The following is a 15,063-nucleotide window of genomic DNA, read 5'->3' on the forward strand; positions in this document are numbered from 1 at the left end:
AGGTGTGGTGAGATGTTACATACATAAAGGATGTTGAAAGGAACATGAAGGTTGAATGGGAGGTGGATGTGCACTGCCACAAGCGACAAACAAGTGTCTTGCATGTGTATGTATGCGTGATGACGTTTCCATTCATCTGCTGTTGTTGCATGCGGGACATCTGTCGCTCCGGATGACGTTTCCATTCATCTGCTGTCGTTGCATGCGGGAAATCTGTTGCTCCGGATGACGTTGCATACAAATCAAAACCCGCATGCAACGTCTGGGTGACGCTGCAGGCCGCAGCAACAGCTGTTTGCCCGTAGTGCTAGTTGGTAAAGGCAGCACTCTAGTATGTGTCTCAGAATAGCTGAGGTCGTGATTTTGACTCTCACCAGACACATCTTCATTTTACGGTCTCTACACAATCAGGTTAAGGATATGCACAAAACAGCGTATCCAATTGGCCTTGCCTCTAAAACGAGGCCACTGAAGCTTCTTGAGCTCCCTCACCATTACTTCGTTATTTTTGGCGTTGTTGCTCACAAGACCACATATCTCAATAAGATATTGTGTTTTCAGTATCAAAGAAAGCAAAAAATGCAATCATAGTAAACAACTCAAGGAAACCTCTCACCTTGTCCTTAATTCCAAATTTTTCCACAACTAAAGCGACCGTCTTGGCCAAGTACTGACAAGTGTGGCTACAAGACAGCCAAAGAAAGTCAAGAGGCATAGCCTTCAGCTTCATATCACCGCTTCTGCCTTCTACTAATCGGTAGATCACCGTGCCGAGGATATCAAATCCGTTGGGTGATTGCCATGCATCAATACCAAGATATAACACTCCTTTGTGAGCCTAAAGATTGAACAGTTTAAAAGGATTCAGTTTGATCCATTGCACAGTTGAACAATCAAGAATTTATATAAAAAAGGTAACCTCACGTTTAAAGAATCATGGTAATTTTGTTGTATTGCCGAGTAAAGTAAGTGAATATCCCTACAAACGTCATGCGGCCTTGGTAAATGTTTGATGACCGTGGGATGGAGGATTGCTTTGTGGCTAGCATCCACAAGTGCCAAGAATGGTCTAGCGGCCTTGGCGCACCATATTGCGCAGAGTTGGGGAACCTGGGATTTTAATTGGTCACTATACAATCTGAAAAAAAAAGAAATGTAGGCTTACCTCCTTTGGAATGATTTCCCCGGTGCCTTTAATTCCTAGACCAGCCAATGAATGTGTTGATTTAATTTACTGGTGTTTGCAAAGGCAAATTGATGTGTGCTTGTTCAGATTGCTGCAAGAGGAGTCTGAGGTGGGATGATTGATCTTTGTGCCGCATCTGAAGCTCAAATTCAGTTATGTAATATTTTGAAGGGTTGAGATGAATACAAATGGCTTACAGCTTGCAAGGATAGGCAATAATCCGTCGGCCATGCTTGTCCAATTGATTGGAAAGCTTGGGCATCTCATGCTGACCATAGCTTGAGCTAATGGAGTTTAAAGCAATCTTTTTAGCTCGTTCTACATGTAAATAGTTGTTGGTCAGAATTGATTAGGATATAATGTAAATAATTGACTGCTCTCACTTAATTCCTCCTCATCGGTGATTATACGACTTGCTCCAGATGGTGGCTGGGTGCTGGCTCAAGCATTGGTATTGTCATCTTTGGTGGAAGCTTGACTTGGATTTCCTTCATCTGTTTGATTATCGGTTGGATTATTGTGGGTTGAAGATGCTCAAGATGATTGGTTCTTATGTTTTTTGCGGGTTGGAGCCATGGTTATTGCTGATTGGTGATATACCCTTGGCTGGGCAAAGCAGGGGTATATGGACTATTTCTGGACATCTGGTCCTGCTTTGGTGACATCTTCATGTCTGAAAGTTTCACAGGCTACCCGGCTGCGGCAGCGGGACCATGGTGATGGGTGGTACCTGGGTACTGCACCGCTTTATGGCCAAAAGCACATACCTAGTACCGCACCCGGCACCGCCTCACGGGTGCGGGGCGGGTGCGGGCGGTACCCCCCAAGCGGTACTAGGTACCTGCCACAGGTACCGATTGACATTCTCTACTCCAAGTTGGGTTTGGATTTTTACAGCCTATTTCCAATTCTGACCCAAGACAAACGTTGGGTTGGATTTGGGCACGTTTTTTGGGCCCAAACCCAACCCGTTTACATCCTAAGTCCAATTTGGACTAAGGAGGAGTAAATTTACTCCTTGCTAATCCTGGGAGTGAGAATTGCATGCAGACACCCCTCCTCACCCAAAAGTATGAAACAAACACAGCTTACATAAGCTGTAGGTGAATTGTAATGACTAGGGTACTACAGGTGCCAGAAACTGATTTGTTTCAGAATATTGCAGACAAGCTAATTATAGAAACTATCCTGTATTGTGTTCTAAAGATAAGCTTAGACAGCTTTCCCACGGAACTCCCACTGCAAGCAGTTGAGATGCAAGAACTCAAAGCAAGCTTGTGGTATTACACAAGCCTTTGTCAAGGCTTACAGTTGACCAAGCTTCAATGCACAGTGACTGTGCAGAAAAAGCTTATGTGTGTTTGGGTGGAGCTAGAACAGCAGTTCAATAGCAGTAACCCGCATGTCAACTGTTTGCAGTTGCTTGACCTTTTCTTGCAGTGTCTGAATCGGCTTTTAAGTAATATGACTAATCAGCTTATACATATAGCCAATTCTTACATGCATACACCATACTTGCCCCTATTTTTAGCCCACACAGATGCGGTTGACGGCCCAGATTAATGCTAATCTGGGAGTAAGCAGATCTGTTACTCCTTGAGTTATACCCGCACCAATGCGGATGCTCTAACAGCGCTAGCAAAGTGTGCCCAAACCTGCTGCGCGCAGCATAGATGTTGCAGTGTTGGTGGGAGCGGGTAATCACCGACTGTTAATGGAGAAATGTGTCACTGATAGTTTATCTCCGCTAAGCTACACTAAAATACTGACTGAAATTAGTTTAGCCCCCCACCATTAGGGGGGGGGGGGGGGTTCACAATTGAAATTTGGATGTAACTTCAAGGACTTTCTGACCAAAAATTTAAAATTATGACAAGATTTAAATTATATCATGTTGATTATAGATGGCAATTGGGACCCCGGGGGTACCGGGTCAATTTTCAGCCCAAAACAAGCACCTGGCATTGCCGGGCGGGCGTCTGGCGGTGTATGTACCAGCGGTACCCGCTCACATCAGGAGACCCAAGTTTCCTTGGATTCCCAGTATCAGCCATTGGGAGAGCTGCGTGCAAGCCTAAGCTCTCCCAATGGCTGGTATTGGCCATTGGGAGAGCCCACCTCCTAAACCCCCTCGATGGCTAGTACTGGGCCTGGGGCGGCCAGTACCAGCGATTGAGAGAGCACATACACTCTCCTGAGGGCCAGTACTGGCTATTGAGAAAGTGTATGTGCTCTTTCAATCGCTGGTATTGACCCTTGGGAGAGTGTATGTTCTCTCTTGATCGCCAGTACATGCCGGGGGTACTTCTTAGCGCGCGGCTGTGTGGATCCGACGGGTCGCACCAGATTGGTGAAATCAACGGGGAATTCAAAGTGCCACAGCAATTGTGGGCACCCCGTCGGAAAAGGAAAGAGGTGTGAATTCCTCATCCTTCAGATGGGAAAACTGCATGGATTCCACGCTAGGTCATGGACTCCCGGTGGAGTCCATGAGCACACATTTCTGTGATTGTGGAAACCACAATTTCACTTATTTTCTATGTGCTTTCCACGGCTGCTCTGACCAGGCAGGATCATGCTCTTAAACATGCTTGTATGTGGTCATGACTGTTCATTGTTGGTCTCATCATGCTCAACCCGGTTAGGTTTTCTTTGACTGAATATGCATCCAAGGTCCTCAATTCTCCTCCCATTCATCCAAGTTCCTTGATTCTCCTCCCATTATCATAATGCCACCTCCTCCAGAGTATAAGCCTGCCCTCCCCTACCTCCTCCTCCTCCTTCCCCTCCTCTGAACTCCCTCCCCCTCTTCCTGTACAGTCTCTGCTTAACTCCTCCGTGCCTGATCAGAAAAAAACCACTGAGCCCGCCCCCAAAAACCAACAGCCTCCTCTCAACCCGCTGCAAGCCCTCCTTGACCTTCCTCAACCACCTCCTGACTAGGACCAGGCAAGTTGCACTCCAAACCCCGGCTCTCTCCATAGATCTTGAAAAAAACCAGGCAGAAATTGATCATGTGCCTTCCCCGGAGGACTCCATCCCAAACCATTTTATTACATGCGTTTTGCAACCTGAATCAGCCCGGAAGTTGAAAAATTGTTGGCTAGAGCTAGGCAGAGAAGATATCAATGTCCAAGTCTCTGAGTGGCCAAATCCAATGTGATAATTCTTGGGGAGGTGCTTTGCTCATAAAATGATTTTATCTTATTTCACTTTTGGAATGGATCACTTAACCACCACATTTTCTACCAAGGGAGCTGCAAAACCCAGATGGCTGGGGATGTTTTGGGTGCACCCAGGAAGCATTGTCTGAAAAACTGCTGATTTCCATCCTGGCCAGTACAACCACAAGTCAGCTTCAATCACTCGTACTGTCCAGTACTTGCGTAGTCAGAGCAATGCCAAATACTCCGTGTCAAGTAATTCCTACCCTTACACAGCTTTGCAAGTTGGATTGAAGCAGTGCTGATTTTCTTTCTGCCTCTGAACCTGCTTTCCCATTGGTAATACTTGAAGCAATTGATAAAGGAGTCATGATGTGTCTCCCCAGGGTCGAGGCATTGGAATTAGCTGCTCAAGGTACCGTCCTGTTTAGCTCAGCTGTGAGGGTATCAGATTTAGTTGACTTGGTCCATCAGCCGCCATTTTTGAAAGCCATGCAAGGCGCGGCACAAATGTCACTACAAACAGGCTTACATCCGGCTGCCCTGAAGGATGTCGATCTGTCCAACATTTCAATCCTTCATCTCATTCCCCCACCCCTCTCCTTGTATTGTTTTATCCTTTTTTCCTGTTGTAAAATTGTGTCTTTTGCTCTTCTCATCTGTTTTTTTATCCATGATAATGCAGCAGCTGCTACCCTGTGGGGGGCAGCTTTCAGTTCAGCTACATAGTACCAGTTGACCCAAGCTCGCCAAGGAGTGACACAATGCTCCAGTCAGAAGCTGGGGCAGCCATGGCAGGCCACAGACCCTCTAGTGTTGTTTATAAGGTGAGGAGAGCTTGCCGCCTCCACGGAATGCCTGTGGCTTGCGTGGAATCCACAAGATGATTCCGGCAAGGCCACCCTCACAAATCTTGGTGTGGCCCATGTGGGCGTGTGGACTGACAGGAGTCTGACAGCCGCTGGTCCGCCCCCTGCAAGGGTCAGCCGTGGAATCCTCAACAATTCCGGGTCAGTCCCGCGTGGAGGTACTCCCCGGGTGTACTGGCCGCCCGAGGCCCTGATCCCCGAGCAAAGTCGTGCGCCTGTGGCGGGTTCCGCGGGTACGACCGGCGGGTACCGGGGCTTTTTTTCATCAAAACCTGACACCGGGCACCGCACCCGGCACCACCTGGCAGGTGCGCAGCGGGTGCCGGGTACCTGCCAGCGGGTACCCAATTGCCATCTCTAAATTGTTTATGGTAAATCGGAATCTTGAATTTTTCATATACACCTTAAAATGGACTCCAAAGTTCCACAAGTTTCCACTGTGAGCCTCCCTATTGGTTGGAAGGTGAAATGGAAAACTTGAAGAATGATCCAATTGATTTTGAATGTATGTGCCCTCCTGGATTGAAACTTCCATATTTTCTTTCATGTGCCAGATGCGGGTGCGCGTGTTGAGTCTGGGTGAGAATTCAGATAGGTACCCAACCTGGGCGCACAGGCCAGCTCTTGTTTGATAGTCCAATTTCCTGCACTTAAACATCAAGTATTCACGTCCAATTCAAAAAAGACTTTGTGCCACTCTTTTTTGCGGGCAATTTTTGACCACATGACATGTGAAAACTTGTGTTACACAAATGAAACCAAAGAATTAGGTGTTAATTCCCTTGGACACAATTCTGTATAAACTCATCTCTGAAAAGGAATTGTTTATTCCAAAATGTGCTGGAACAACCCAGGTTATCCAGAGATGCCATGGTTAACCTGATAAAATGGGAAATGTCATTAAGATTGCATTCTGCAGATGTATCACTGTTAATATTATCATCTAAATTTTTGAAGCACTCTCTTTCTTTTCTGTGATTGAAATTCATCCAAAAAGCAAAGTCGTGAAGAAAATCATGTTGAGTTGTCTGTTAGTCTGCTACCATGATGTATCACCACAGTATGGAGGGCTGTTGGATTGACCCATGAGCACTACCAACCAACCACCCAGCTGGCAGCCACAAGCGTCTGTAGCCTAGTTGGTAAAGGCAGCACTCTAGTATGTGTCTCAGCATAGCTGAGGTTGTGAGTTCGACTCTCACCAGACACATCTTCATTTTACAGTCTCTACAGGTTATGAGCCCAGAGCTACCTGAGCGCAACTCGCTTACAATAGAGACTTGATGAATTTGTGAATGCTTACTTGTAAGACCACACAAACCCCTATAAGCCTACATCTAGATCACGGGTTCAATCCCTACACTGATCATCTTTCCTGGGTCTCATTCCCACTCTCTCTTGGGTTCAATCCCCACTTCCCATCATGTAGCAAGGGTGAAAGCGCAGCGCAGCGTGAAGCGCAGCGGTTTTGGTGGCCGCTGCGCTGCGCTGAAAGTAGCGGCCCCGCCCGCTGCGCTACCGCTTTTTGGGTCTGGCAAGAAGCGGGGACCCGCTACTTTCAGCGGTAGCGCAGCGGAACCATTGCTGCGCTACCGCTTTTTGAGCTGGCCGCGTAGCACTGCCCCGCTGCCAGCCAAAAAAGCGCAGCGCAGCGCAGAGCGCAGCTGTTTTGGTGGCCGCTGCGCGGCGCTGAAAGGAGCGGCCCCGCCCGCTGCGCTACCGCTTTTTGCGTTGGGGAAAAAGCGGGCCCCCGCTATTTTCAGCGGTAGCGCAGCGGTAGCGCAGCGGTAGCGCAGCGGTAGCGCAGCGGTAGCGCAGCGGTAGCGCAGCGGTAGCGCAGCGGTAGCGCAGCGGTAGCGCAGCGGGACTGACGCTGCGCTACCGCTTTTTGGGCTGACCGCGCAGCGGTTCCCCGCTGCGCTGCGCTAAAAGACCGCTTTTTTGTAGCGCAGCGCAGCGTTTCAGCCTTGCATGTAGCAAGGGGGGGGTGTTGAGTTGTCTGTTAGTCTGCTACCATGATGTATCACCACAGTATGGAGGGCTGTTGGATCGACCCATGACCACTACCAACCAACCACCCAGCTGTCAGCCACAAGCGTCTGTAGCCTAGTTATTAAAGGCAGCACTCTGGTATGTGTGTCAGCATAGCTGAGGTCGTGAGTTCGACTCTCACCAGACACATCTTCATTTTACAGTCTCTAAAAATCATTACTCATTGGTTTCTGTAGATAAGATAAGAAGCTTTTTATTTGCAACAGATGAGGCAATCAACCTGTTTGAATATTGTTTGCAAATTAAACCTTTGTGGAAACAAAACTGGTCATAGGATCTAAAATGGGTGCAACTGTAGAAGGAAATCAAAATCAAGTTGTTATATTTTTTTTAAAAAAAAAAATGGGGAAACAAACAGGGAAGAAGGGGAAATGTGTAGTGACAACTTAAGGTAGCCTTTGCTTTGGAAGATGAAACAGGAGTATAACCAAGTTTTTCATCCATCTACACTTTAAGATGAAAGACAAGGCCAATGATATCTATAATATGATACAAAAATGTAGCATTTGACAGGAAATCAAGCAGGAGAGTAGTATTATCAAGAATTCAATCATTTTTATTTATTTTGATTGAAATTCTCACAATAGTGAGGATGAATATCTATATTTCCATTCTTCTTGAATTTGAGGGATGAGATAAGCATTCAGTGAAAATGCAAACGGATGTGAAAACCATCATCCAGTGGGATTTTGAAGGCAAAACTCTGAATTATCCTTTATCTAGACCTTCTGAATGCCAGAATTTGGTCCAGAAAGTATGCAGGTTTATACATGACTTTGGCTAAATCAAGAATGATCAATTTTTGTCAGCATTTAATATTATTCACTGAGATTCAAATCACCAACCTTCTTTTTTTAAGATTTTTTTATGGGGATGTTGATTTTTACATTGTATGTTTCACATTGCATGTGCAATGTAAAATCCCATTTATGTCAAGCCCGTGAACCAATTTTACATGTACACAACCAAAATAGCCACCACGTTAAAGATGAAATGTAAAGCATGCCATGTAAAAGTGCACCTGAGGGCACGCAAGGGAGGAAATTACATGCTTTTCTTTACATTCTCATGCCAATGTAAATTTTCACCATGTGAATCTTGCAAATCAGAACCAGACAATTATAATTACCCCCACCAGCCTTACACCTCACAAACAATGTAAAAGAATCCAATGTAAAATTAACAAGATTACACTCAACATTCAATTTTACACGGTGCACAAAAACATTGTACTTCAGAAACTTATGAAATAAAGCACAAGTGGGAAAAATTGGCCCAAGTTGCTTACATTTTGCCCCCTTGCACAACACTACGAGTTTACAGGACAAGAAAAATATGGACTTGCAGCAGAATATAAAGAAAAACACCGCAACAAGCCACTTACTTGTGGCAGAAAATAAGAAAATAAAACACGACAACAAGCCAATCACTTCACCGGCTTCCTTTGATTCTTCCTGCGGGTCGTTGATGAAGTTTCAGTGCTGTTTTCTCTTTTTTATTCGGGTGTAAAAACACAAATTTCTCGCAGTGTTATTGTTTTTGGCTGATTGGCTGCTCTATTTGACAGTAATACTCTTGACCAAGTTTTGGGCTAATGGGGAAGAGAGGCAGGTAAGCAATCTGAAAAAAAAGAACGGAACTCTTATTGAGGGGAAGAGAAGCTTACGGAAGTCGACGTCGACACCTCTCAAGCTTTGAAGCGCCGCGCAAAAAGAGAAGCAGATCGTTGCGGGGGGAGTGGAAAGAACAAGAGAAATAGGGCATGTACATAGTGATGCGGTAGCTGAGCAACTGCATTGGAATGATGGTCAAGTCTAAGAGGCCCTGTAAGTAGTCCACTGTTTGGGGAACTCGCAAGATCCGGGTGGAGTCGGCGGCAATCAAGCCGGTGTCGCCCTTGTTGGCGATCACAATCGGCGAGCCTTTGCGGGTGGTGAGTTGTTGGAGTGCCAATTGGACCTTCGGGTAGAGAGAGTCCTTGGTCATGATCAGGAGCACCGGCATGCTTTCGGGGACAGCAGGAAATGGTGCAAAGTCAGTCTCTCCCATCTTCTTGCCTGAGCGTTCTGTTCAATGGCTTACTTCTCGTCAATCAGAGCCAATGGGCCATGCTTCAATTCTCCGGGCAAGATACCTTCGGAATGCCTGCTCAACAGTTACAATCAGCGCTATCATAGAAAAAAAACTAAAGAAGGACAGGGAGCTGGATGCTCATCATGACCAAGGCAATGTACTGGGAGGTGTAGGCCTTGGTCGACGCCACTCCAATCTCCGGGCCGGCGTTGATGTGGAGCCCGCAATGCGTCTTGCGCGAAATTGTTGAGCCCACCACGTCGACCACTCCCACATCCAACGCGCCCCGCTCGAGGCAGTAGCGCATCGCTAGAATTGTATCGGCCGTCTCCCCGGATTGAGAGACACAGGTGCCATCTTGGAAGATTGGACATCGTTGGTAGGACGGGATCTTGTGGCGGCGGTGGGACAGGGTCTCGTGGCGGCGGTGAGGCAGGATCTTGCAGCGGGTTGGTTGAAAGCGGAACGGGTTCCTGCTTGATGCGTGCTTTACGGGCCATAGCTTGTAGGATTAATGAGGGATTGTGAAGCAAGGGTGGGGGGAAGGGGGGGTAGTGGATTGAGATATGATGGAATGGAGGTTTGGCCGTGAGGGAGAGGGGATGGTGAGCGACCATGTTGAAAGAGGTGCATTCTTGAGGGGGCCCATGGCGATGAGAGGTTGGCGGCGGCGGCGGCGGCGGCTGGTGTGATCCATAGCTCAAAGGGGGTGATGCGCGGGCGGTTGGCGGTGTCAGTGAGACTGTGCTGCCACATTCGGAGGGAGGGGTAGTTGGTTGATGACTCGATATCCTGATCCTGGGTGTGCATGGGCATGATGATCCAGACGTTGAGGATGCTGGGGGATGTAAGGCATAGTATGTAAAATTAATTTATCCTGCAGGCTTTGGCGGATTTACATGCCTCCTTACAGGGCATGTAAACTCTCAGGCTGTGAAAGTATGGCCTCAGCGCGACCAGAGCGAGTTTTGCAGGCCGTGTGTTACACGGCACGTGTTTACATGGGGTAGTTTACCATCAATCTATGTAAAATTGGTTTTGGACATGGTCAAATGCAATTTTACATGGGTATTTTTTGCATGGACGGACGGGTGTAAAACATACCATGTAAAATTAACTCACCCCTTTTTTTATTGCCCTCAAGTCCATGGCTTGAATTCTTAATTGCTTCCAATTCAGCTTTCTTAGCTGCAGTTGAATAAAATTTCAATTGGTGCAATTACAAACATTCAAAAGAGCAAAATTTCAAATATCAGTTGCAATCAAATTTATCCCAAAGAAGATCACTCCTTACCCAACCTCAAGGGTATGACTTTTTGCTCATATGTTTCACCATATTATTTGAGATAGCTGTGTAACTGGTCGGTGTATTTTACAGTGTTTTCCATTTCTGGATCAAATAGATTTGACACATCAGATAAAGAGTTAGTTGCTATTTACTTTGATGTAAGAAACATTGTCAACCAATGTTCAAATCACAAACCTTCATTGTCTCTGGCCTTTTCTGAATATTCAAGTATTGCTCTTACAATTATATCAGTAAGACCTTGATTGAAATTTGAAAATACTACAACATTAAAGTCAAATTTTTAGTAGTTCAAAAAGTGACATGGTGTCAGCTATCAGTTTTAAACAAAGCCAGATATTAAAGCATTATTCTTGACCTTTATATCTAAATTCATCCTTTTTGAAATGATCTTCCAAGTCAGGTTCTATGTCATCAGGTCTCCCATACACTGTTGATTTGTCAAAAGGTTTACTAGTATTTCCCTCAAGTCTTTGGCTTGAGTTCTTAATTGCTTCTAATTCAGCTTGCTTAGCTGAATTTTAATAAAATTTCAATTGGCACAAACATTAAAAAGAGCAAAATTTCAAATATTAGTTGCAAACAAATTTCCCCCAAAGAAGATCACTCCTTACCCAACCTCAAGGGTATGACTTTTTGCTCATATGTTTCACCATATTTTTTGAGATAGCTGTGTAACTGGTTGGTGTATTTTACAGTGTTTTCCATTTCTGGATCAAATAGATTTGACACATCAGATAAAGAGTTAGTTGCTATTTACTTTGATGTAAAGAACATTGTTCACCAATATTGAAATCACAAACCTTCATTGTCTCTGGCCTTTTCTGAATATTCAAGTATTGCTCTTACAATTATATCAGTAAGACCTTGATTGAAATTTGAAAATACTACAACATTAAAGTCAAATTTTTAGTAGTTCAAAAAGTGACATGGTGTCAGCTATCAGTTTTAAACAGAGTCTGATAGTAAAGCATGATTCTTGACCTTTATATCTAAATCCATCCTTCTTGAAATAATCTTCCAAGTCAGGTTCTATGTCATCAGATCTCCCATACACCATTGATTTGTCAAAAGGTTTCCTGGTGTCTCCATCAGCTGATGGATTGAATTTAACAGATGAAGAGTTAGCTGCCATGAACTTGGATGTAACAAACATTATTTGCCACAATTCAAAGCACATACTCTTTTCTGTTAGGCCCAACTTCTCATCTGGAAGTTTCCCATGTTCACCAATAATTGCTTCTCCTACATCCAAAAACAAACAAGTATTATTATCAACATCAAAAACTAAAGAAACTTGGGAGAAAAAGGCTGGATAAACAATTAAAATTACGTTGAACCGAGCTTTCTACGGCTTCTCTGGTTGGACTGACTTCAGCAACTCTAACTTTTTCCATTCTCTTGACAAGATGTGTGGAGCCCGAGACTGGAAGTGCTGAAGCATTATAGTAATGTAAGAGCTGAAGACTAACAAGGACTTTGGTTAACAACATGGCTAATGGTGGCTATGGATTGAAGATTGTATGTTTAAGTTTTGAGATACGAGCAGATGAATGGCTGATGAGGGTGATGGGAAGAAGAGGACCGTCAGAAAATACCGCTATTTATAATCTAAAAGTACTCTTCTTGGTCATAGCATGAGGTTACAGGTAGTGTCAGCGGGTTTGTCGTCATGTGCTCTTGATCTTTTGCAGAGGATATTGTGCGTGAACCGCCTGCGCCTAATTCTTCTCTTCAATGAAACCACATCAAACTTGTACCAATTTTTATCTATACCCTCAATCAAGATGAACCTCCACGTCATATGGCTCTCGCTTTTGCTCTAATCTTGTACGTAAATCAAATTCTTTCTGGAGGAAACTGGTTGTCTCCGGTAAGATTTTTCATCTGCTCCGGCCGGTGCTCTTGCTCAGCCATGTATGCGCAGTATCACCTTTCTTTGACACATCGCTAACTTGGTTGGTACTTGGTATGTATTGGAATCGACCTAAGACATGTTGCTTTGAATTGAAGAAACTCGTTTTGATATCCGGGATGACTTCCTTTGCGGGGCTCTTTTGCCATTGGATGTTTTCCCCTTAATCAGTGTGCCACGTATGCATCTGCTCTCAATGACACAGCGCCTTGAGCTAATCAAGCTTGGTTGGTTGTAACTTGGTTTGACTCAAGGAACCCGGGTTCAGTACCGTTGCGCAAGCATCTTTTTGTTGGTTTTTCAAAGTACGTACTTCCCTGTGGTGAGTTTCTTCTCGGTGGATTGACCTTTCGATGGGCAGAGCGGGTCCATATATTCAATTCTGGACCGGGCCGAACAAAATCGTCAAGCAGGTCGTACATTCAAGAGTCTCGTCGAGATGAGTTGACGCGTGGTAGCTTTATCTCAGTGGCGGTGCTGAAAGATGTTTTCATCAAAGCAGATACACCTATACCACCGGTGCACTACGCCGTCCCAAGAGCACTTCGCAAGACAACCCCAGGACGGCACAAAACATACTGCGCAGATCATTACAGGGGCAACCGCATGCTCATCCGAATATATACAACCAGGGTAAACAGCGGGACTGCCACGAGTACGTGACATTGGCCATGGCGTCGTACGACCCAATTGGGCGCACCTGTGACTGGGAGTCCTGGCGTCTCACCTCTGACGCTAAAGCTTAGCTAATTTCCTCCTCAGGGGAGCAAAGCAACCTCCAACGGAGGGACTTACGTGCTATGTCGACCCCGCGGACTGAGAGCATTTCAACTTTTGATGGGCAGTTTTTCATAATCAACCTCTCACACTTGTCTCTGGAAACTTTTCCTTCTAGTTTTCATTTCTGGAACCACCTGAGCTGTCCTCATCTACTTACTTACTACTATCCTCATTTATCCCCAACCCTTCTCCTTTATTCTTCAATCTCCTTTGTAATATCAGTAGTTTTGGATTGTGTATGGTGCAAGATGTGTAATGCAGGATGAAGCACACCCAATAGTGTCATAACAATGCAAGTTGAGTGCCCCTCAGGCCCAAGGCCCCAAAAAAACTGAAAAATATGTGGCAAGATTCTCCATGATCTTCCACATCTTTTGTCTACCTGTTAACTAATCACCCAATGAGAAATAGTGCTGCTACAACAAGTTTGAAATTTCCATCATGAAATTCTCTCAGGCCGTGGGGTTAAGTCTCTCCTTTGGAGGGTCCCTGCGGGACAGTATCCCCCCTCCACATAGAGAGGGACTTATTTAATTTAGTATGACACTTATTGGGGCGTCCCCAGTCACAACAGCAGCTCCACTACACACCTGTGACCCAGCAAGACTTCAGTGTCCCATCCGCGTCATCAGGATGCCCTGCCAACAACTATAGACCTCTGTCATCAGACCGTCACCACAGACTGTGCCATTACTAACACCCAGAAGTAGTGTAGCCCCTTCCCTGGGGGCCCAGCCCTGGCTTTCACCCACAGGTTGGACTTCAACAGTGCTTTTTAAGCAGTGCCAGAGCTGGGGCTACAGGGTTTTTTGAGTTTTCAAGAAGTGTGATCCATGCTAGCTTCTCTGTCTCAATCAAATCATATCATCTCCACCCCTGAGGGCCAGACCCCTTGGCTCCCCACCCAGACAGCTTTTGAAATTTTTCAAACTTACTGTCCAGCAGAAACAAGTAAATTTGCTGCCACAATATGAACAATCAAGCCTCCACACCCAACCCACACCCTCCCCCATTCCCTGACTGCTCATATAGCATGTTGCTATGTTTTCTTCACCCACAGCAGTTTCTCTGTGCCGTCTCATATGTGATTTCCCCAAGAGCCCCATCTGTGCAGCCCTCCTCCCCAATAAAATACCACTTCATATAAAATTTACCTTGACAGTGTCCTTTGCTGTAAGTATAACTGTGCCCAACCCAAAAAAAAGCTATTGCTTGTTCCATCTGTCCAAACACCCTTCCCCCAAAAACTATCCGTAAATTTTGCCGCAAATCAATGTCTGGAGGCCAAGGCCAATGGAAGTGGTAGACCCAAGTATGGTCTGACAAGTTCTTTTGATGCAATGAAATTTTGTTTCGTGCATTATGGATGTAGATTTCCCTTTGTGAGGCTTGAGCGTTGTGTACCAAAAGGCTGCCTCATGGGTGGGCCTAGATTCCAATTGATTACAAAGGAAGCCGTGTAGTTGTCTAGGTGGTGCAGTTTCCCCATCTGTTCAGAGATGGGGAAAGAAATAGTAACTTGATGGAAATTGAAATGATACAGCTTTTTTTTCTTCTCCAGTGCTGCTATAAGTCTGCTCCACAATAAAATTTAGAGCTTGCAGGACCAGAGCACTTAATGTGTGTTGAAATTAAAGCCAGAGCAGCTAGCCTAAAGTCTGCCTTTTCTACTCTATTACACCTAAATTACTTTATAACTTTTTCATCTTAAGAATTAT

General features: G+C 45.3%; 1 protein-coding gene across 1 annotated transcript; it reads right to left on the reverse strand.

Annotated features, from left to right (window-relative positions):
* Positions 1-8,801: 8,801 nt before the first annotated feature.
* On the reverse strand, positions 8,802-9,961 carry PtA15_8A262 (uncharacterized protein; the record flags this gene model as incomplete). The annotated part of the gene is made up of 5 exons (XM_053171673.1): positions 8,802-8,862; positions 8,938-9,276; positions 9,354-9,416; positions 9,506-9,846; positions 9,959-9,961. The coding sequence occupies 5 exons, from the start codon at positions 9,959-9,961 to the stop codon at positions 8,802-8,804; spliced, it is 807 nt and encodes a 268-aa protein (XP_053022913.1).
* Positions 9,962-15,063: the final 5,102 nt, after the last annotated feature.

Source organism: Puccinia triticina, chromosome 8A (genome assembly GCF_026914185.1).
Source record: "Puccinia triticina chromosome 8A, complete sequence".
NCBI classification, from domain to species: Eukaryota; Fungi; Basidiomycota; class Pucciniomycetes; order Pucciniales; family Pucciniaceae; genus Puccinia; species Puccinia triticina.